This window comes from Giraffa tippelskirchi, chromosome 7 (assembly GCF_054371585.1).
Source record: "Giraffa tippelskirchi isolate mGirTip1 chromosome 7, T2T-mGirTip1v1.2.pri, whole genome shotgun sequence".
NCBI classification, from domain to species: domain Eukaryota; kingdom Metazoa; phylum Chordata; class Mammalia; order Artiodactyla; family Giraffidae; genus Giraffa; species Giraffa tippelskirchi.
Genome location: NC_137281.1, coordinates 4220209 through 4244372, shown reverse-complemented (window position 1 = coordinate 4244372; position 24164 = coordinate 4220209). Strand labels below are relative to the sequence as shown.

The window sequence follows — 24164 nt, the reverse complement described above, 5'->3', positions numbered from 1 at the left end:
CAGAATCCTTCCAGAAGGGCGAGACGCCTTTCCCTGCCTAGAAGATTCAAGCCGCAAGGCCTCGGAGTAGTCCTAAATGGACTTGTCTCCTTAAAGTGAGAGGTTTCCCGGCCAATGCACCAAATGTAAGCCACATGTTCTGGGAAACAAACTCACTCAGAAGGACAATGCAGACAGTGGAGTACAGTTTATTACACTGGCGGGCCCAAGGCAGAGTCTCCTCTTAGCCAAAGACCCCGACCAGTTTCTGTGAAAACCTTATATACCCTAAGTGTATGAGGTTCCCTGAAACTAGTCTGAATAAAGGAAAATGAAAGATACAATCAAAGTTAACCCGCGATCATAAGCCTTAAGCCTACGTAGTTAACAGTGGACAATTATCAATAGGCCTGTCGTCATACCCCAATAAGCAAAATAGAATGTATGATTCTATTTGGTTGCACAGATAATTAGGGTATTCTTTTAGGTGATGGAGATCCCTGGAGCTCTTCCTTCCAGGGGCCTGGTTTTCCAGTTGATATGTCGATTCCATAGATACTGGGCATGTAGCTCAAAGTCCACAGTCTGGCCCAAGATGGAGTCCTGCTTTCAAGATAAAGCGTGTTCTCTTTCTTCCTTCATGTGAAGTCCCTGGATAGTGTATGGCAGAACGCGATTGGCGAAGCAATTCCTCCTATTCCAATACTTACCCCAGCCAAAATTTCCAAACCAACTAGTAGGTGTATAAACTGGATGGCTCTTTTTGACTGCGTATGTGCTGTCAGAGGTACAGTGAGAGTCTGGTTGTTAGGGCCAATATTCATCTGGGGAGTGAGGAAAGCTAAGGTGCACATACCCATCCAATTGACTGGTAGACATAGGTAAGCATCTGTCCCACAAAGAAAAGGCCTTGATGGGCGGCACCATATTGTGTCTGTGGGAAGATGAGTGGGCCACTCACTTTTCACAGTTTGATTACATTTGTCCCTGGCTAAATTGGCTGCAGCTTCAGTTCCTCCATGATTTGTAAAGCATTCTAGGGCCTTTTGCGTTAACTCAATTGCTCTTAAGACTGGCCCTTGTAAGGGTGGATCTATAGGAGTTCCCATAGCTGTTGCATTATTTTGATGGTACTGGTGTAGCTAAATATCGTGGAGCGCCTAAGGATGAGCAAAGCTAGCAATCCCTGGCCACCTGGGGGTTGGTGTCATTTAGAAGATGATAAGGTGCATTGGGAACCTGGTAGTGACAAGGGCCTAAGGGGGAGTTAACTCTGTAACCTGGGTCATTCTGCCAATAGGCAGAGCCTGGTTTTTCAGGGCAAAGTTGGTCCGTGATTTCATTTGTCTGCATTATTGTCCCTGTCCAGTAGGCTTTTCCATTTATTTGGCAGACAGACAGCTGTTCTGGGTTGTAACATCTGCGTGGCATTTGGGGGTAGGTGGAGGCACAGGGGCATGATGGCAATGCCATGATGCCGGGACACCACCTGGGGTTTGGATCCTCTCGGGGGGGAAAGGTAGCGGAAGTGGAGGACATAACTGGGAAACATTTTTGGCACCCAGGGCCCTGAATATACATCACATGATCAGAAAGGCAGTAGGTGATTGGCCTATAGGATTGCCTATCTCTACATTGTTCTGGCTGACGGTTGAGTAAGGGATTTTCCAAGGGTTGACTGTAATGTTGACAGGTGCATGATGGATAAAGAATGGCACCATCTGTTATAGCAAGTGACACCAAAAGGCTCCAAAGAGGCCTGCACATAAGGGATAACACTAGCAAAATGTTTTCTCCCCATCTTCGGGTTGTCATGGCTATAGTAACTGAGCCTATCGTGAAGGGGTGGTCAGCTATACTGTGAGCGATTTAGATGCCAGGGAAAATCAATCATAAGAAACATCTAATTAGTATGAGGCTTCTCACTACGGTAGGATAACAGAGAGCTAACCGCAGCTTCTGACCCAAATCCCTTTCCTGGGGTGTGACTGCAGCTAGTTCTGTAGCGAAGAGCACAGCAATAATACCAATCAGGGATAGAGGCCAGGGTTGACAATAAAAATCCATTGATATTTGGATAGCCTGATCATGAAGATTCCGCTGTGCGTTGAGCTGCCAGCTGCCAGAGTGTGGCTGGAGCAAGGCTGAGGAATCCTCAAGCTTCTGCCCTGTGTGGACTAGTCAGCTTCTGGGGCGACTAGAGCAGGGTTCAGCGTCTTTGTAGGTTAGGTCCGTTGTTTTTGGAACCAAACCTTGAGGGGATTTTCAGGGCCCGGAAATGTTTTCCAGGTGTCCTCATTACAGGAAGCCGCTGCCTTCTTGATTCTGGTGTGGTGGATCCAAGGCATGATGCCTGTAACTTTAAGAGCAGTAGGCGTTGCCAGGACAACCGTGTGAGGGCCTGTCCCAACTGGCTGACATGGTTCTTTATTCCAATTTTCAACACATACCTCATCTCCTGGCTGATTGGGTTGAACCCATTTGCCCAAAAGAATGGGTGTCCTTTCTAAGGTTTCTCGGGCGATATGGTAGAAGACTTTTCCCAGGACCTGGAGGTGTCGGGACATCTCCAGGTCAGCTAGTTGTTGGGGGTTTCCCTTGAGTTTTTCTCTCACTGGGGGTTTTCTCCCATATAAGATCTCAAAGGGAGAATAGCCTGAGGACTCAGGGTGCATGGGACTCGGAGTAAGGCTGGGGGTTAACATACTGACCCAAGATAACTGGTCTCCTGACAGAGTTTAGCTAATGTTGTCCTGAAGGTACAATTCATGCGTTCAACTTTCCCTAAGCTCTGTGGCCTGTAAGCGGTGTGAAGCTTCCATTTGATTCCCAGTGTGCAGGATAAAGTTTGGCTTATCTGAGACCTTATGGAGAGAGGCAGCCCATATCTCGGGATCATGTCTCTTCACAGGACCTTGGCCACTTCTCGTGCCTGTTCAGTGCACGGGGGGTAGGGTTCAGCCCATCCCGAGTAGTTGCAGACAAACACAAGGAAATACTTAAAGCCCCTATAAGGCTCGACTTCAGTAAAGTCCACTTCTAGACCTTCAAAGGGCAGTGTCCCAACTGTCAGCACCCCGAGGTTGGGTCTCGGTCCTTCGCTGGCATTGTTCTGAGCACAAGTCACACAGCTAGCCCTGATCTGCACACACAAGGTTGGGAGCTTAGGAAAGCAATAGTAGCGGCTCAGTAAGCTCTCCAGTGCTGTTTTTCCTAAACGAGTTTTCTCATGATGTTGTTTTACCAGCTGGATTTCTATATTGCTGGAGACAAAGAGCCTTTGGTCTGGGAGCTTCCAGCAACCCTCCTTTTCTTTTATTTCTCCCTCATTTAGAGTCCATTGATCTTCTTCCTTGGGACACTCTGGGGATGGCAATTCTGGTGCCAAGAGGACCTTAAGGATTGAATTGGGACCCACTGTGGGGCTCGGTTGGGTCGCAGCCTCCTTGGCTGCCTGGTCAGCCAACCAATTCCCTTTGCTGATTGGATCAGTTCCTTGCTGATGGCCTTTACAATGGATGACTGCCACTGGGAAGGCTTCCAGACTGCTTCTAGCAGCTGAAGATTTCTTTTTTGTTTTTAATCTCCTTTCCCCCTGCTGTGAATAGCCCCCTTTCTTTATAAATGGCTCCATGTACATGTAAAGTAGCAAAAGCACACCTCACCTCGGTATAGATGTTGACTCCTTTCCCTTCCGCGTGTCTTAGTGCCTGGGCGAGTGCCCATAGCTCAGCCTGCTATGCTGACCACCCTTGTGGCGGGGCCTCAGGCTTCACTATCTCGTCAGTTGTTATGGCAGAGCCTGCCTTGGGCTGTGTCTCTTGGATGAAGCTGCTTCTATCAGTGAACACTTGCAGTTCTGGGTTCCAGAAGGGAATGTCCATCAGGTGCAGCCTGCTCGAGTAAATCTCATCTATGAGCTCCTCACTGTTATGATCGGGGTTCCTGCTTCTGTAGGTAAAAAGTGGTGGGATTCAGTGTCCGCACAGTCTTGAGTTGGACCCGTGGGTTTTTCCAAAGCAGTTCTTGATGGTGAATCATCCTGGAGATGGTCAGCCACTTGTGTGCCCTGTTCATCAGGGCAGTAACAGCATGGGGAACCTTTACATTTACATTTTGTCCCAGTGTAAGTTTATCTGCTTCTCTGGCCAGAATCACAGTGGCAGCTATTGCCCAGAGGCATGGCGGCCATCCGCAGCCACTGGATCCAGTCGTTTGGACAGGTATGTGACTGGGCGCTGCCATGGCCCAACTGTTTGTGTGAGGACCCCCAGTGCAGTGTGATTTTTTCATGTACAAAGAGGGTAAGGTCCCGTGTCTCATCTGCAGCCTTAATGCTGGAGCACTGTTCAAGGGTCTCTTAATCTCCTTGAAGGCCCTCTCGCTGTTCAGGTCCCCACTCCAGGAGGTCCTTACCGAACCCTGCTGTGGCTTTATACAAAGGCTTGGCAATTTCAGAGAAACCTGGTCTCCAGATCCGGCAGAATCCAGGAGTGCCAACTCAGGGACTTCTTTCTTGGTGTTCAGCCGAGGTATTGAACAGATGGCTTGTTTCCTCTCATGTCCCAGTGCCTGATGCCCTTTTGAGATGACAAACCTGAGGTACTTGACCTCCTGTCTGCAGATCTGAGCTTTTTTCCATGACACGTTGTGTCCTGTGGTGGAGAGTAGAGCCAGCAGGGCTTTGGTGCCTCCAGCAGTTCCCTGGGTGGGACCGGCTAGCAACAGGTCATCCACGTGCTGGAGTGGGGTGCAGTTCTAAGTTTCTCCAGGAAAGGCAGCAAGGTCCATAGCCAAGGGTTCACCAAACAGGGTAGGTGAGTTTTTAAAGCCTTGTGGCAGTCTGGTCCAAGTCAGCTGTGTCTTTCTCCAGGTGTGTGGGTCATCCCATTAAAAGGCACACAAGGGCTGACTGGCTGGTGACAGCTGGAGGCAGAAGAATGCATCCTTGAGATCGAGGCACATAAACCAGCTTGCCTGAGTGGGTAAGAGACTCATGAGAGTGTAAGGATTTGGGACCACTGGATGGATGACAATCACTACACTGTTGACGGCTGGGAGGTCCTGGATGGGGTGGTAGTCATTACCTCCAGACTTTTGGACTGGTAAGAGTGGGGTGTGCCAAAGAGACTGACATTTGATTACCATCTTGGCATCTCGTAGGCACTGGACATGGTTCTGAATTCCCAGGTGTGCCTCCCATGGTTCTGGATATTGTTTCCGTCTAACAGGTGTGGCTTCTGGCCTCGGGGCCACTGTAATGGGCACATGGTTATTGACCAAACCTGGCAGCCCCTTCTCTGCCCAGACATCAGGGAATTCTTTTAGTACTCTGGGGGGATTTATTTGTTCTCTCCGTAAGGAATAGAGATGTCATTGATCTTCCCTGGGCACAGTCACGTCCATCATCAGAGCTGATTGTCTCCCCAGGGTGAGGCTCACAGGCTTTCCGGGAGCAAAGGTGATTATTTGTGCCCCCAGCTTTGTCAGTAGGTTTCTACCTAGCAGGGGAATGGGGCATTCCGGTAAGTGGAGAAATTCATGAGTTCCCAGATGGCCCCCTAGCTGACACAAATGGGCCTTGCAAAATGAGCGGGCTTTCATGTCCACTGTGGCCCCCAAAATAGTCGCTGTTCAGCCTGTGAGGGGAGCCACAGGCGTGGTTACCACGGAGTGTTCAGCCCTGGCATCCGCCATAAAAGTCATTGATTGGCCCCCTACTTTCCTTGTGACCATGGGCTCCCGGGGGCCTAGGATCAGGGAGCTGGGTCTTCCCTACTCTGATTCTGCTCCAGCCAGGCAGATAAGGTTTTGGAAGGCTGGCTCAGGCTGGTACATTTCTTTGTCGGGTCGACTGAACTTCTTGGGCCCTTTCGATGTCCCTCTGCAATGGGGGAACTCATTCCTCCAGGATCTGGTCTCTTTGCAATGGGCGCACTGCTCATGGCATAGAGGTGGTCTTTTCTTAGTTTCCCCTTTCCACGAGGGATCAGTCTGTTTCACTTGATCTGAGCTCCTCAGTGCTGCTGCTAGCAGGGCTGCCTTCTGTTTCATTCTTTTTTCTGCTTCTTGTTGGGCTTCACGGTCTCGGTTTACAAAGACTTTATCTGCTACCTCCAGAAGCTGTGTGGCATTCATACCAGCCGAAGCCTTCCAGCTTTTGGAGCTTTCGTTGGATGTCTGCACAGGATTGAGCCACAAAGGCAGCGTTAATCATCCGTTGATTCTCAGGGGTCTCAGGATCGAATGGGGTGTATGTCCAGAACGCTTCACACAGTCTCTCAAAGAAATGAGTGGGAATCTCATGTACTTTCTGTATTATCATCGTAATTTTGGACAGATTGGTGGGCTTTTTGGCTTCCGCTCGAAGTCCATGTAGAAGGGCATCGTGGCAGCGACACAGGGTTTCTTGCTTTCTCTGGTATTGAAATCCCAATTAGGTCTCATCTCTGGTATTGCTTCTCGTGCACATCCTTCTACATCTAAGACATCTGCAGGGGTTTGTCCTCGGAGTCATTTTTGGGCTTCTGTTGAGATGTGTTGCCTTTCCTCAGTGGTGAAGGAAGACATGAGGGGCTCGTGACAATTGTCCCATGTAGGCTGATGGGTGTGCAAATGACAATCTACTCCACTATTCGTGCTGGAGAGTTCCATGGACACAGAAGCCTGTCGGGCTACAGTCCATGAGGTCACAAAGAGTCGGACACAAGTGAGTGACTAAGACACAGAGGAGGTCCATCCTAGCCTGTGGTCTACCAGAGTACCCTGGGTTATGGTGTTTCCAGTTTAGGAGATCAGTAGTGCTGAAGGGCTGGTAATAGAGGATGGAGCGACCAGGCTGGACTGAGCCATCCTCATCCACTTGTTGAGGATCTTGAGTTTCTCTCAGGGTATCTGAGGGGCTGAAACCAGTTGGTTAGATTGTTTGTCCGAGCGGAGCCACATCCCTCCTGGCTTGGGGCTGGAGTCTTGCTCATGACCTGGTGCGGGAGACACATAGGGAGGTGGACTGTCTGGCAATGGATCTGGCGGTGGTTGTGCTGGGCCTTGTGGAGTCAGGGGAACATATAGCGGGGGCAGCATTGGGTCTTCTAGTGAATCTCCCTGGAATACAGACTTTTTTACTTCTTTCTTTTTCCTGAGTGGTTGGCTACAAATACCATACTTTGTTCCTGTCGTTTGTGCAAAATCCTGCCAATGGGGGCAGGATCTGTGGTATTAGAAGCTAGGAATCTGTGTATGGAAACTGATCTTGACATCCTGGAGTCCCAGTGACTACCTGGTGCACTGCTTGGACAGTGGGCAGGACGAGTGCCCTCTGGCGGCCATCCAACCTCAAAGGATTGCCAAAGGAGCTCACATAAGTTGCAAAGCTTCGTAGGGGTCATCTTGACTTCATAATCTCCTGCATGTTCAGTTCAGTTCAGTCGCTCAGTCGTGTCCGACTCTTTCCGACCCCATGAACTGCAGCACACCAGGCCTCCCTGTCCATCAACAACTCCCGGAATCTACCCAAACCCATGTCCATTGAGTTGGTGATGCCATCCAACCATCTCATCCTCTGCCGTCACCTTCTTCTCCTGTCCCTAATTCTTCCCAGCATTAGGGTCTTTTCCAATGAGTTAACTCTTCACATGAGGTGGCCAAAGTATTGGAGTTTCAGCTTCAACATCAGTCCTTCCAATGAACACCCAGGACTGATCTCCTTTAGAATGGACTGGTTGGATCTCCTTGCAGTCCAAGGGACTCTCAAGAGTCTTCTCCAACAACACCTTTCAAAAACATCGATTTTTCGGCACTCAGGTTTCTTCACCATCCAACTCTCACATCCATGCACGACTATTGCAAAAAACATAGCCTTGACGATCTCCTGCAAAGCCCTTCTTAAAGTTGTTTATCATGCATTCTAAAACTGTTGGCTTAGAGAAACTTCCACCCATGTTGACAAATGTAATTTACCTGGCAGGGTTTTGAGGAAAACCTAATCTCTTAGGGGCCGGCTCAAGGAGTCAGTGGACAAAAGAATAATCAGTAACCAATAATTTCTCCCTCCCTGTGTATCCTGCCCTGAGTTGGTGGCAAAAAGACAAACAACGGTGGGTGCCCCTTCAAAAGAGGAGACCATTTAGGTGCCCCCTTGGCCATGCCCCCAGGGGGATCTTAGGTGCCTCTTAGCATTGGCAGATCAGTATAAACCGCTGATCCAGATCTGTCTCGCAGGGAGGGACTGGGTCCCCCGGAGGCAGACAATGCCTTGAGCATATGAGGTCACCAGGGTCCTGCAAGTTAGGGTCCACTCGGACTCCATAGCCATAAAGGCTGTGAAGCCACACAATTGAGCCTGAAGCTCAAGCGAATCAGGCAACACACAGGTTCACATTCATTTTTCCTCCAACTGGCTGCTCTCCTGAGGAAGATTTAAGATTCCTCTTAATATTGGCAGGTCGGTACAAACTCCCAAACCGGACCAGCCTCACAGGGAGGGATCAAATCAACAAGAGTCTGGCTCAGCCTTCCAGCCTTATGAGGTCATCAGGGAACCGCAGGTTTTGGACACTCTCAGTCTCTGTAGTCCATGGACTGTGAAGCTCACTTTCATTACCTTCAATCAGTAATCATGCATACACAATCACTCAGAGGTTAACACAATTGCTGCCTTTTCCTGAGTCTCTAGGTCTTCCTATCTGATGCTCCCTTCCTGGGAGCTCCAAGGAGGTGATCAGTCTCCTCCTTTACCCATTGGGGTAAGAACTCCTGACTGGGGACTGGTCCCGGGGAATTACCTGATCCTGAGGTCATTCCTGGTGAGTTGGTCGGTCCCTGCCACGAGTCCAGTCAGGGCTCGGCCATCCAGAGGGTTGAACACCGGTCCGAAAGAGAACCCGGAATACTACCAGGTGTCACACCTCCTTGTTTGTCTCGGGGTCCTCTGCTCTGACCTGGCTGAGCCACCAGTCCGGCAGCTCAAGGGGCCGGTGTGGTTGGAATCTCGCTGGGGCCTCCAGAATTGTTGCAGAAACCAGTACCTGAGAAATCAAGCACCATACGCAGAGAGTTGGAGAACTCAAGTTTATTACACTGGTGGGCCCAAAGGAGTGAACAGTCCAAGAGCTGAGCCCCGAACAAAGGGGTACAGAAGTTTCATACACGGACAGGCATGATTAAGCGGGTGTGCAGATTTGCAGGTTTGCAGGGGCTAGGGCGATTGCAAAGAGCAGGAAAAGGATGAGTGAGATAAGCTCCAGCTCCTAGTATTTTGAGTCCCCATTTTTTGAGACCTACATGATATAGACTTTGCAAGGAGCAAGCTGAGTTACAGAGGCAGAAGGAGCAGGAGATCAGGTAAAAATTTGAACTTTTTCTCTTCATCATCACAGCATTCTTTGAAAATAAAGCAGGAACAGCAGTGAACATCGGGTTGAAAATGTGTGTGCCTAGACGCTCAGTCATGTCTGAGTCTTTGCGACCCTTTGGACTCTAGCCCACCAGGCTCCTCTGTCCATGGGGTTTTGTAGGCAAGAATACTGGAGTGGAGGGCCATTTCTTTCTCCAGGGGGTCTTTCTGACCCAGGGATCAAGCTCAGGTCTCTTAGGCCTCCTGCATTGGCACTTAGTTTCCTTAGTCCTACTGCCACCTTGGAAGTCCAAAAGTGTGCATGGGAATGGAGAAATATCTGTGAAATGATGCCGTAGATGCATATCTGATGACCAACAAGAGAAATAATGATCTGTGTTAAGTAATAAGTGACATAACTGTTGGCTGAAAAAAAAAAAACACATAGCCTGAACGTTGAGACTTAGGTTTTATTTTGTGGAAATGTTAGGACTTGAGCCCAGGAGAAAGTGTGTCAGGTGACCCCAAGACAGCTGACTCTGAGGAAGCAAGGCAGGAGCCACACTATATACAAGATTGCAGCAAGGGGCAGGTAATCTGAATAGTAAAAGTTACCACTAACGTAAGGGAAAAACATCTCTCACAAGAAGAGGTTTAGTGATCTTCTATGTATGGGAAGATGGAAGCATCTGGACTTATTGAAATCATTTCTTTCATATGCATCTAGCTATCTGGGGACAATCCTTCTTCCTTGATTGTTCACATCCTAATTCCAAGGGGACGACGGAGGACCAGAGATTTAGATGGCACCACCATCTCAATGGACATGACTTTGACATGATTTCACCACTTCCAGATGGTGAAGGAACAGGAAGCCTGGAATGTTGCAGTCCCTGGGTCTCAAAAAGTTGGACATGGGTGAGTGACTGAACAACAACAAACATAGAGAGAGAAGACCATCATACCCCGACCTCTGAATGCATGAGGGAGCTCACTGATCACTAAGTCACACCCTCTATGAATCAGTCTATTCAAGAACCAAAGTCTGAACAACAATGGCGGAGGGCAGTCTCTCACACTCACCCCCTCACCCCCTGCTCCAGCTCTTCAGTTCTGACCAAGTAGGAAATCACTGGCGGCTTCTGAATAGCTGGCTTCCTTTCACCTAGGCTCAGAGATCTGCTTTTAGAAAAGGCTTCTTTAGTGTTAGAGTCAAGATGACCTGGATAAACAGCAACAACCTCAGATATGCAGATGATGCCACACTACTGCCACAAAGTGAAGAGGAACTAAAGAGCCGCTTGATGAGGGTGAATGAGGTGAGTGAAAAAGCTGGCTTAAAACTCATCATTAAAAAAACTGTGATGATGACATCTGGTCCTATCACTTCATAGCAAATAGAGGGAAAAAGCAGAGAAACAGTGACAGATTTTCTCTTCCTGGGCTTTAAAATCACTGTGAATGGGACTGTAGCCATGAAATCAAAAGATGCTTGCCTCTTGAAAGGCAAGCTATGACAAACTTAGTGTATTAAAAAGCAAAGACATCAATTGCTAACAAAAGTCCATCTAGTCTAAACTATGGTCTTTCCAATAGTCATTTGAGATTTGGACCATAAAGAAGGCAGGGCACTGAAGAATTGATGCTTTCAAGTTGTGGTGCTGGAGAAGACTCTTCAGAGTATTTTATCATTGAGGAACTAGGGTAAATGTACTTAAGAGATTTAATGTTAGTTCATCTAAAAAAAAGAGAAACTTTGAAGTAAAATTCAGGATTGCATTTGCTCATTTAAGGGAAGTGTCTTAAGCAGTGAAGAAAGAACTTGAGGATGCAATTTATCGGATCATACGTGTAGTTTCCAAGGATTGGAAATTATAGGGTAGAAACCAAATATCTGTCCCCAGTATTCCCAGAAGTTTGGCAGTTTGTTCACGACTCCTCCGACACACTTCTGACTAGTGAGAGAATCAGAAGATTTAAAAGGGCTTAAAATAGTTACTCAGAAATCCACACAGTTTTTATTGGAACCACCTCAATGGCTCAATGGAGGAGCCATCAGGTCATGCCATTTGTCCCAGGCTAAGACAAGAATTCTTGTCCTCACTGGGAAAGTGAAAATTAATCACTAGAGAGAAACACATAAATGATAAAAAGAATCAAGAGTGGGTCAAGAGATGACCCTCTATGATAGTGACCGAAATAAACCAAGGCTAATCCAAAATCATTTCCGTTGAAGAAGATCTTCCCAAACCACATGACAAAGTATTGCTTCCTCCATGATACTCGTCCCTTTCATGTGAGTCATCTGCTTCATGCACTGACATGTACCTGTGTGTATTGCTGTTTTCTCCATTTTATTTACAGTTAATGATCTCCACTTGATCCTGAAAAGCGACCAGGTCCAGCTTATAAGACATGTTCATCAGAAAAAGCAATATGTGTTTTGGTGGTGATTCGTCTGTTTTCAATCCAGTATGTGTTAAGGTAAGAAGAGAAGTTAAGGTAGAAAGTTAAAATAGCCAAGAAAAGGATTTCCCCAAAGACTTTATGGAAAGCACCTTTAAAATACAAATGCATGAAAATCAGATTCTGGAATTGTACTCAAGCTCTACTGAGGTCAAAGCAGGTAGAGGAAATCTGATTTCAAGAGGAGGTTGGCACTATTTTATGCCAGAGAATTGATAGAATCACCGCTAGTCCAGAATGAAGGATATGCAGGTCATGAGGCAACAGTTAGAAGGAAACAGTGAACAATGGACTGGTTTCAAATAGGGAAAGGAAGACCTCAAAGCTGTATACTGTCACCCTGCTTATTTAACTTCTATGCAGAGTACATTATGCAAATGCCATGCTGGAGGAAGTAGAACCTGGAATCAGGATTGCCAGGAGACATGTCAACAGTCTCAGATATGCACATGATACCACACTAGTGACAGAAAGAGAAGAGGAACTAAAGAGGCTCTACTGGGGGTTAAAGAGGAGAGTGAAAGAAGCTGGCAGAAAACTCAACATTCATAAAACTAAGATCATGGCATTTAGTCCCATTCAGTTTAGTTCAGTCGCTGAGTCGTGTTCGACTCTTTGTGACCCCAAGAATCACAGCACGCCAGGCCTCCCTGTCCATCACCAACTCTCGGAGTTTACCCAAACCCCTGTCCATTGAGTCGGTGATGTCATCCAACCATCTCATCCTCTGTCGTCCCCTTCACCTCCTTCCCCCAATCCTTCCCAGCATTAGGGTCTTTTCCAATGAGTCAGCTCTTTGCATGAGGTGGCCAAAGCACTGGAGTTTCAGCTTCAACATCAGTCCTTCCAATGAACACCCAGGACTGATCTCCTTTAGGATGGACTGGTTGGATCTCCTTGCAGTCCAAAGAGTCTTCTCCAACACTACAGTTCAAAAGCATCAATTCTTCGGCGCTCAGCTTTCTTCACTGTCCAACTCTCACATCCATACATGACCACTGGAAAAACCATAGCCTTCACTAGACGGACCTTTGTTGGCAAAGTAATGTCTCTGCTTTTCAATATGCTATCTAGGTTGGCCATAACCTCCCTTCATTACTTAATTTAAATAGATGTGGGAAACGGAAACAGTGACAGACTTTAGGACGGCTTCAAAATCACTGCATATGGTGATTTCAGCCATGAAATGCACAGACACTTGCCTGTTGAATAAAAGCTATGACCAACCTAGACAGCGTATTCAAAAGCAGGATATCACTTTGCACACAAACGTCAATATGGCCAAAGCTATGGTTTTTCTTGTAGTCACATACGGATGTGATAGTTGGACCATAAAGAAGTCTGAGCGCTGAAGTATTGATAGCTCAAATTGTGGTGCAGGAGAAGGCTCTTAAAAGACCTTTGGACTCAAGAAACTGAAACAAGTCAACCATAAGGAAATCAATCCTGAATATTCACTGGAAGGACTGATGGTGAGGCTGAAGCTGCAATACGTTGGTCTCCTTGTGTGCTCAACCAACTCATTGGCAAGATTCTGATGCTGGGAAAGATTGACAGCAAAAGCAGAAGGGAGTGGCAGAGGGTGAGGTGGTTGAATAGTTTTGTTGACTCAACGGAGATGAGTTTGAGCAAATTCCGGGCACTGACGAAGGATAGGGAAGCCTGGCTTGCTGCATTCCATGGGATTCACGAGTTCCATACAACTTAGCCACTGAATAACAAACAACAAGAATAAAGGCAAAAGAAGTAGTGGTATATATACATAATGGAATATTACTCAGCCATAAAAAGGAACGAATTTGAGTCAGTTCTAATGAGGTCGATGAACCTACAGCCTGTTATACAGAGTGAAGTCAGAAAGAGAAATAGAAATATCATATACTAATGCATATATACTGAATTTAGAAAAATGGTACTGAAGAATTTACTTGCAGGACAGCAATGTAGAAACAAAGATAATAGACTTATGGATGTCGGGAGAGGGGAGGAGAGGGTGAGATGTATGGAGAGAGTAACATGGAAACTTACATTACCACATGTAAAATAGATATCCAAAGGGAATTTCCTGTGCGTGTCAGGAAACTCAAATGGCACAGAGAGTGGGATGGGGAGGGAGATGGGAGGGAGATGCAAAACGGGGGGGATACATGTATAACTAGGGCTGTTTCATGTTTAGGTTTGACAGAAAACAACAAAATTCTGTAAAGCAATTATCCTTCAATTAAAAAGTAAACAAACAACAAAAAAGAATGAAGGCAACAGATTACATCAAGGAAGAAGTAGCTTAGAATCATAATGACTCATGAAATCTGTCTTCCAAATATCACAAATACCAATTTGTGCCTAGAAAGCAAGGACCTGAAATTATTGTAGGACGATTTCAGGAGACAGTCTAGAACAAAATAATCAAAACCCTGACAGTAGATAAGGGATTCTGGAAGGAAGTCCTCCTCACCCAAGGGGGCCAGGTTCCTATAGTTCTCTACCATCACGTCCACGTACAATTCCTGCTGACCAACGTCCAGGCATTCCCACTGCTCTTAAGTGAAATCTCTGGCCACATTCTGGAATGTCAGCTGTCCCTGAAATACAAAGGACAGACGCCATGTGGCTGTGGGAAGACTTCCTAATGTGACCCAAGATGAAAACAGCATGTTCAGAGACTTGGTTGTGATTAGTGGTGTGGCTGATATTACAGAATAACATTTTTACACAGTAATATTTTCCACCATATTTCTACCCCAAGCAAAGAGGATGAGATATGATCCACAAAGCATTACACAAACTATTGTGGTGTGGAAGAGAAATAATACAATGATCAGATCAACATTGGCATATTAATTTTCGAGTGTCGTACGCCTGTGACACAGGATAAATTGTCTATGAAGAAAACAGATATTTTTAAAAAGCATATTATGATTGAAGTGTTCTGGGGCGCGGCCAGTGCTCCACATTTTTAACAAGCTTATTTTAAGTAGTAATGTGAAGAAACCTGCCCCATACATAGCCATTTTGAGCAGCAAAGAAGTAGAATAGTAAAGTAAAGATTCATACTTAAACATTGAACTTTAAGTGTTTTGGAAATTTGAGAGGTCTGATAGAATAGTACCCAGGGCAGCAACAATCCTTTGAATTATTTAGTATATATTATATGTCTTTCTAAGAGTTTTTAGTGTTGAATGCACCACATAAATAATATAAAATCAACACCATTACATTTCCACCTTTTTGCAAATATTTTGTCAAATATTCATTAAATGACAGAGCTTGAATTTTGCTTCAGTGTGTGTGACCTAGAATTGAACTAATAAAACACAAATACACAGAGACAACACTAGTGAAAGTTTAAAGAAGTTTTTGAGGGACTTTGGCGGTGGTCCAGGACTAAGACTCTCAGCTCCCAAGGCAGGGGGATGGGTTCAATACCTGCTTAGAGAAAAAGATCCCACATCCCACAGCTCAAGTTATCCAGTGTTAACAAAATCTCCCACACGGCTCTAAGATCCTGCCTGCTACAACTAAGACACAACCGAGCCAAACAAATAAATCAGTGTATTTTTTCAAAGAACTTAGTATAACTTGAGAGAATAACAAAACAAGAAAAAAAAATCAATCAAAAAATTTCAACATTTTTCTGCACACAGGGATACATTAAAATGAGATTATACTTACTAAGAGTATTAGAGGTTTTCATGTCAATACAATCAAGATTATTTTTAAAGGGGTAATATATATACATCTACGTCTGGATGATAATCTTTGTACATTTTAGATACATTTAGGGTGGAAACATACACAGCAGTATAAGATAAATTAGGACTCTTGGTTCTAAAGCTTTTCTTTCTTCAGAATCTGTATCATTTGTGTTGAGCTTTATCTTTCAACAGTGGAAAAAGATTAGCACCATTATGATTGTTGTGAATATTTTGAGAAAATACAAAAATGCAGTAAAAAGATTATGTCTGTGATTTGAGCGTGGAGTGTTCTGGAAACATCACACCTGGGCTTGAGTGATGAACACGCCTACCCCGAAAACCCAGGATCTATAATCAACACAATGAGCATTCATTCTCAGAAGCAAAGACAAACCAAGAAGATGGGGAGTTTCTCCATTAACTATGAGCATTTCCACACTTTCCTTATTCCTTTTTTCCACAACCGTGTTTAAAGAGAGAGGAAAGAAGTATGAACTTCATAGCCTCATGATGTCAGAGAGACGTCTCCAGAACCAGTGGGCATCAGATGTCATGGTGTAAATGAATCACATGAAAGACGCACTATCACTGCCTGGGCATTCTGGAATTAACAAGGAAATTATAACTTAGAAATCTAACATTTAAAAATGTCAATTTTCTGTAAATTTCATTTCACATATACTTCCCCTGTTTAGTATCCTAATAATGCATTTAACTAGTAAGTCTTAGCAATGTGAAGGACAGTGTCTGTAGTTTTCACTTCTGAAAATTTTCTGAAAAACTCTGGACCACTGAGTTGATTCACTCAGCTTCCCAGCTGGCTCAGGGGTAAAGAATCTGCCTGCCAATGCTGGAGATGCGGCTTCAGTCTCGGGGTGGGGAGAATCCCCGGGAGGAGGAAATGGCAACCCACTGAAGAATTCTTGCCTGGAAAATCCCATGGACAGTAGGGAGTTGGTCAAACTCTGTTTTAAATATCTAAATTGCATCCAGGTGCTAAGTCATCACTGCATTTCCCAAAGTCCCTAAAATCCCAACAGCAAACCACATTCCAGTGGGAGTTAGAATAGGAGTGACTCCCCATGCTGATCTCTCACAAAAAGAATATTTTCAACAGTTGAAAGTCGCTGATTCATGTTGAGAATTCATCATGCTCCACACAAAGCGAGGATGCAGACAACGGAGAAAGGGCCCTGGGACACAAGGAAGTAGTCTAAAGGGCTGGTCTTCACTATTATAAGAAGAAATGGGAAAAAAATAAGATGGTAACATGCCTGGGAAGAAAAATTAGGAGCGGAGAGCTAAAGGCTTGCATATTCTCATTCAGGCATTTCAGGTGGAAAAGCAGACACAGCCCAAGCCCCAGGAGAGGACATTTACCTGAGAAGCTGCCATTCCCTCCTCTTCTTCCTCCTGCTCTGTCTTCTCTGGGGATGCTACACTGCAAACGCACTTCTGAGTTTTGAGAAAATACCTTTGAGGGCATCAACACAGACCTTTAACCTTCAACCACCGCTCCTACAGAGAGAAGGACCTTGAAAAGCTGAGAAGACCGACCTCTCCTGTCCTCTGTCTCAGGAGAGATTCAGGAACAATCAATTCCTACCTGGAGACCAGCCTCTGAACTAATTTCTTGATTGTTCTCTCCCCATAGCGAGCTCCTAACGCTCTGCTCACACAGACGATGTGAGCTGACTGACTTCCCTGGTCCAAATCCAGCTAGACCAACCCTGTGGCCTCTCCTGGACTGATGCAGGGACTCAGCTCTCACAAAGGGACCAGGAGCCACGTCCTTAACCTGGGCCTCTCCTTAGAATCCCCTGGAGAGCTTCCTACACACCACACTGATGCTCCCACAGGACCGACACAGAACTCTGCTGGGAGGGAATCGGTGAGGTCATTTCCTGACACTGGTCACATGATCCAGATGGGAAACCAGATGGAAACCACTTGGCTAAAGATTCTTTCTGAAGCATTTCAATGAATACAAATCCCTGGTGGTGAGGTCTCCACTCCAAGAAGGTATGAGTCTGCAGGTCTACAGTGGAGTCGGGAAAGGAGTCATCAGCAAATCCCGTTTTTTCCTGATGTTTCTTCCCCAAAATCAACGTTCAGGAGTCCTGAGCTCAAAGCCTCACAGTCACCACACCTAAGATGTCTCTGTAGGGGAGGATTTAGGGCAGGAATTTCTGAGAGAGGTCAAAGCTAGAATCAGGCTGAGAAAACACCAGTACTTGCTGTTCAGCCTTTAGAAGTTACCCTGGGTGAGGTGCTTTGGGATCCCTAGGCTGGGTGTGAATTAATCCATTCAAACCAAAACAACGATTCTGGTGAGCACTGTGAGGGTGTCTTTGAAGGGGGGCCTGTGAAGTAGACCCCGGGGTTCAGCAAGACTGCTGATCTCAAGGAAGGTCATATAGTGGAGGTGCTCACAGGACTGGCTGGTGTGAGTTCAAGGAACTGCAGGCTGCCTGCTCCACAGACAGATGCTGAGGCAGCAACATCATGGAGCAGTTTAGGGAAACTGTCAACAATATCCATTTTTTGATACAAGGATGTGAGATTCGTGACTTCTACGGCTTACCAAACAAAGCCTAGGAAGCACTCAGCAAGCATGGTATACACTAATTCCATGCGTTTTCTAGGAAGAGTTTCTAATACGTTTATAGGTTATCACAGAAGCTGTCTTTATTTCAACAATGTCAAGTAATAATCATGACTTGTGTTGATATTATAAGGATACATCAATACCACAGTGAACTGTCATTGTGTTCTGCTTACAAATCAAGGATATTACTACAGAAACCTTAGAACCAACTTCTGTCTTACTTTACTACACGGAAAGATTAAATGATCACTTACATCATGGCAACTCAGAAATTTTTCACATCAATGCCAAACACCTGCATTTAGATGGTCATTGTCTATTTTACATTATGGTATCCTTCATCTGCTAATGGAGAATAGATACAAATGGTTGCAACACAATATTAAAAGGCTAATCTTTAATAAACCATCAAAAATCTATGTTTGCAAACACACTAGAAACAAAGCTTAGTATGGATTGAGTCTTGAATTACCTTCACTTCAAAGAATCTCAAATCACAACAATATAAACAAGCATACATACATTGCTAAGAATTATAACTTTCTAACCATCAACCTTCATCTCACGATTCATGCTAATATATCCATTTTCTATGGGTTTTAATTATGGAGTACTCCCTACAGTCATTCTGCTTCAGAGAAACTTCTGAAAACAAGACTGATGAAATGCCTTCTAGTATGCAATCTCTGATATTTTTTTCGATTTAACTTGTGATTAAATACTTTTCTACATACTTATTACATCATTTCCATTGGTTTCTTGTATAAACTCTTGTGTTTTCTGATGCATGTTTAGGGCAAACCTCTTTCATCACTTGTTCCATTACTAGGGTTTCTTTCCAGTGTGTGTTCTCAAATGTTTAGTGAGATAAGCACTCTGACCAAAGGCTTTGCCACATTCTGTACATTTATAAGGTCTCTCTCCAGTATGAATTTGCCGATGTTTAGTAAGCGTTGAGTTGTAACCAAAGGCTTTGCCACATTCAGTACATTTATATGGTCTCTCCCCAGTATGCACTCGCTGATGTTGAGTAAGACTAGAATGCTTAATAAAGGCCGTTCCGCATTCTATACATTTATAACGTTTATTCCCGGTATGAATTTGGTGATGTTCAGTAAGGGCCGAACTCGAAATAAAGGCTTTGCCACATTCTTTACATTTGTACGGTTTCTCCCCAGTATGGATTCGATGATGTCGAGTAAGAGCTGAGCAACGATGAAAGGCTTTGTTACATTCTTTACATATATAAGGCTTCTCCCCAGTATGGACTCGATGATGTACAATTAAATGTGAACGACAAATAAAGCTTTGGCCACACTCTGTACACTGATAACATCTCTCCCCAGAATGAACTCGCTGATGTTTAATAAGATATGAGTTGCAAGTAAAGGGTTTGCCACATTCTGTACATTTATAAGGTTTCTCTCCAGTGTGAATTCGCTGATGTCGAGAAAGTGTTGAGTTGAGATTAAAGGCTTTGCCACATTCTGTACATTTATAAGGTTTCTCTCCAGTGTGAATTCGCTGATGTCGAGAAAATGCTGAGTTGTGATCAAAGGCTTTGCCACATTCTGTACATTTATAAGGTTTCTCTCCAGTGTGAATTCGCTGATGTTGTGTAAGATCTGAGTGAAGGTTAAATGCTTTGCTACATTCTGTACATTTGAAAGGTTTCCTTTCCTTATGAATTTTCCTATGTTTACTTAGACTGGATGACCAACTAAAGACTTTCGCACATGTATTACACTTGTATTCTTTCTGTGGGTTCTGAACAGTCTGCTGTGGAGTAAGTTTTGAAGACTGATTAGACACCTTATCATGTTCAGTACAAGTCCTCTCTCCAGTACAAGTCCTCTTATCTAGAGAAAAACCTGACATTTGATAAAAGGTATTTCTACATTTATTACTTTTAGATTCCTTGTTTGAAGATTCGGGTCCCTGATGTTTCATAAGGTTTGAGTCTCCGTCAACCATACACCCAGTTTCATTGCCTGAATACCCTCTCACTCCACCATAAATACTCTTGTAATCATTGGAGCTGGAGCTCTTACTTAAGGTCTGACTCATCTTATTACACATGGAGAGCTGTTGTGTATTAACCACATCACAATCGGTTTTGAACAATGATGGTTGGATTATGTCTCTTCCATGATCATTAACATTACACATCTTGGAATGGAGAGAAAATATCTGTTGGGGGAAGAATAATGATCCCCTGCTCATAGATCCCTCAAATTGATTAGATTGTGAGTTTCCCCCCTCATTGTTAAATTGTACGTGTTCAGACATGCTTGAATGTATGTTTAGTCGAAAGCTACATTCAGTATTTTCTGAATGAGTATTGGCAGTAGAGATGAGATTACCTTCCAGATTTTCCACGTTTCCTTTCAGAGAATATGTATGTTTGAAAAAACAATGGAAATCTTTTCTTGAACTCTTACACTTCTCGGCAGATGTTGAAGACTGAAATTGGTGTTTTTCCCAATTTGACTCACGTTGCTCATTTCTTTTTGCAGTAATATTAGCATTATCTCTAACTGTCTCCATTTCTTTATGTCCATATAAACATCCTCTCCATCTTTCATATACTCTCGTATATTCCCAGCCTTTCATTAAATTTAAGTTTCTGTGGTGAAATATTTGATATATTCCTAGATTTGGTTTTGGAAATACATCTTCTAACGCTGGATTCTTCGGCATCAAATCCTGGGTATCTTGTGGAGTCGTAGCTGAAAGATGACAAATAGCAAGTAATTTTACCTGCTATTCTCAGTGAATATCTTTAAAGATTTAGAGAAAATTGATGACCATTAGCTAGTTTAAAAATACAATAGAGACAGAAGGATCAAGATGGTAGAGGCTTAGGCAGATGTGGAGATCATCTCTCTCTCCACAAATGAATGAGAAATGGAACAATTCTCACAGAACCCGGCTGAACACTAGCAGAGGCCCTTGGAAATCTGAAAGGACAAGAAAGATTCCTGCTGAGCCAGGTAGGACAAATGAAAGAAGGAACAGGAAGAGGAGAGGAAGTGAGTTGGGGCCTGCAACCCTTCGGGGAGATGAAAGGGAGGAGCGGTCCCCATATCCAGGGAAGCCCCTCACTGGGGGAGCTCAGTTTGGACAGAAGGAGAGCCTCATTCTCTGTGGGGAGACCACGGCAACCAGTGTGCAGGACAGGGTGTGACCTGTACACAGACTGCTGACCCCAGCCCTGCCCACCCAGCCTGAGAGGCATGTCCACCACTGCAGGCAAGGGTGGGTGCCAGAATGTGGAGTCTGGAGGGCAGACCCAGGCAGAGGACTGCTGTTGGCTATGAGGAGACATCCTGAAGGGATGGGAGTGTGGGAAGAGCTCTGCAAACAGGAATGCTTGAGGTGAAGCCTGAACCACCATTGAGCAGAGTGCCGTTGGTGAGTGATGGCCAAAGAAGGAGCCCATTGCATCGCTTGTCCCTTATGCCGGCCACTCCTCGGCAGGACTACGGAGAACTCCACCCATGTAGGTCTTTTGATCCCCCAGCCATGGCCTCCCCATCGACCTCCTCCACAATCAGCAGACTCCTGGGCTCTGGGGCAGTCTCAGGAGCACACACCTGTGAGCTGGCCACATGCACAGATGGAGCTGAAAGCACCGCTGAACCCCAGGGATAAGGAAGAAAAGCGGAAACCTCTCCTTGCAGCAACACAAGCCATGGTCTTACATCCACGACCAGCTTTAGAACCTCAGCCCCTACAGAGTATGTGAATCAACGACCAGGGCTGTCCCAGTCAGGGCTGGTGTAGCTTTAGCAGCTGTACACTCTGTGGGCTCCTACACAAGGGGCCGGGGCCAGGACAGAGCCTGAGCTGCCCCGGAGCACCACAGCAGGTCCAGCTCCAGGTTGACTGCTATCCCAGGACCTGACTTCTCTGAATCTATGTGATGACCTTGTGAAAACAACATCTGAGAGACACCAAGGCCATGTGCCATCAGGCCGATGGTTCAGGTTGGTCAGAGCAGTGCCAATACCACATCACATGAGAGGTCGCAGAACACATGAGAGGGGGCACCAGAGCAGGTCTCGAGGTGAACATCGCCAGAGGAGTAATACTCAGAGACTTCTCTCCCAGTGGGTGTGCTCCAGTCCCACCAGCCTGGCAGCACAGAACAGAATCACAGGTAAGAATCAGATCTGGGGGCTCTATTCCACCAAGCAGGGAGCAGGCACCACCAGAGAGAGGGCAGTAACAACTACAGAACAATGGGGAAACAGCCCTGAATATCCACGGCAGGCTCTGGGCACAGTTAACAGCAATCAAAGCACAGATCAAGAGGATAATGGCACAAACCTCTGGACCAACCTCACCCACCAAGGGGCAGACACCAGAAGGAAGTCTAACTAGGCTCCTGTAGCCTTCAACACAGAGATCACAAATAGAAAGCTGGACAAAATGAGATGGCAAAGAAATAGGGTCTAGAGGAAGAAGCAAGATAAAAACCTACAAGGACCACGAAATGAAGAGGAGTTAGGCAATCTAATGATTACTTCTTGCTTTTAGTCATCTTAAGTAGAGACTTCAAACATTTTCACAAATCCTAGGTGTCTAATAATTATTTTTTGTGTGTCTATAATAAAGTTTATTAAAGTATAAAAGGGATAGAGAAAGCTTCTGACATAGGCATCAGAAGGGGGCAGAAAGAGTACCCCCTTGCTAGTGTTAGCAGTGGAGTTATATACTCTAAGATAACAGGATTAGGCAGGTTTAATCCAGAAACTGTCCTCAGCAGGATATATTATTGTTATATAATCCTTGTAAAGACAGACCTACTCCCATAATTTACATTTTAAGATAACAGAATTAGCCAGAAAGTTTAATCCAGAGACTGTCCTCAGGCAGGATACATTATTGTTATATAATCCTAAGGAATGTAGAGAGAAAAGAAAAACTTTGTCCTTTTTCCCTCCTTGAGAACTCCAGAACCGTCTCTCCTTGGGGACCCCTAGACTTCTTATCAACCTGCCTAGAAAATGACTCTCTCATTCCCCATTTCTCTTTTAGGAGAATTATGTTGCCAAGGGAAAGGGGCATCGATTTCATTCTATAACTACTTCCTGCTGTTTAGGGGCGTGGTCCCTCAATTGTTGAGGCAACATATTTTCCTAACCCTCATATTGACGGTCTCTGATCCAGGGGCCCCAAGTTAATAATTCTTTAATCCACTTCTTCCCACAATGTTTCTGAGAATGGTCTACTAGATGTTTCAATCTAAAAATCATAAATGATAGAGACACAGAATGAATCAGAAACTGAGGAAACATAGGATAATGTCCGAGGAAGTGGAATACAAATAAGATAAACTTAATAAAGTACTAGTTTTAAGAAATTAAATAAGAAGACAGACTTTAAAACTATGATTGAAAGAGGAAACTCTACTCATTGCTCTGTGGAGACGTAAATGGGAAGGAAATCAATACAATGGTAAAGACTAGAGATCTCTTGGAGAAAATTAGAGGTACCAGGAATATTTCATGCAAAGATGGGAATAATAAAGGACAGAAACGGGATGCACCAAAAAGAAGCAGAAGACATTAAGAGAAGCTGGCAAGAATACATGGAAGAACTATACAAAAAAGATGTTAATGACCAAAATAATTACGATGGTGTCATCACTCACCTAGTAACAGACATCCCAGCATCCAAAGTCAAGTCGGCCTTAGAAGTCATGATGAACAACAAAGCTAGCGCAGGTGATGGAACTCCGGCTGACCTACTTCAAGTCCTAAAAGATGATAATGCTAAAGTTCTGCAGTCGATAAGTCAGCAAGTTTGGAAAACACAGCAGTGGCCTCAGGACAGGAAAAGATTAGTTTTCATTACAATCACAAAGAAAGGCAATGCCAAAGAACACTCAAACTACTATACAATTTCCTTCATTTCAAACAATAGCAAAGGCTCAAAATTCTCCAAGCGAGGCTTTAACAGTAGGGGAACGGAGAGCTTCCAGATGTTCAAGCTGGATTTAGAAGCGATAGAGGAACCAGAGATCAAGTTGCCAATATCCCTTGGATGATATAAAAAGCAAGAGAGTTCTGGAAAA

The 24164-nt window shown here is 44.8% G+C and overlaps 1 protein-coding gene and 1 long non-coding RNA gene across 2 annotated transcripts in view; both read right to left on the bottom strand.

Moving 5' to 3' along the window:
* The window catches only part of LOC145515076 (uncharacterized), a 61480-nt gene that overhangs the window by 19734 nt on the left and 17582 nt on the right, over window positions 1–24164 (bottom strand). The window contains exon 7 of the mRNA XM_081514531.1: window positions 18909–20811. Within this exon, the coding sequence (XP_081370657.1) occupies window positions 18909–20811 (1903 nt within the window). The remainder of the gene's footprint in view (window positions 1–18908; window positions 20812–24164) is intronic.
* On the bottom strand, window positions 15316–17191 carry LOC145515080 (uncharacterized). Its single transcript, XR_014060684.1, has 3 exons — window positions 17081–17191; window positions 16855–16992; window positions 15316–16075 (listed from the first exon to the last, which is right to left on the bottom strand). It is a non-coding gene; the product is annotated as an uncharacterized LOC145515080 (long non-coding RNA).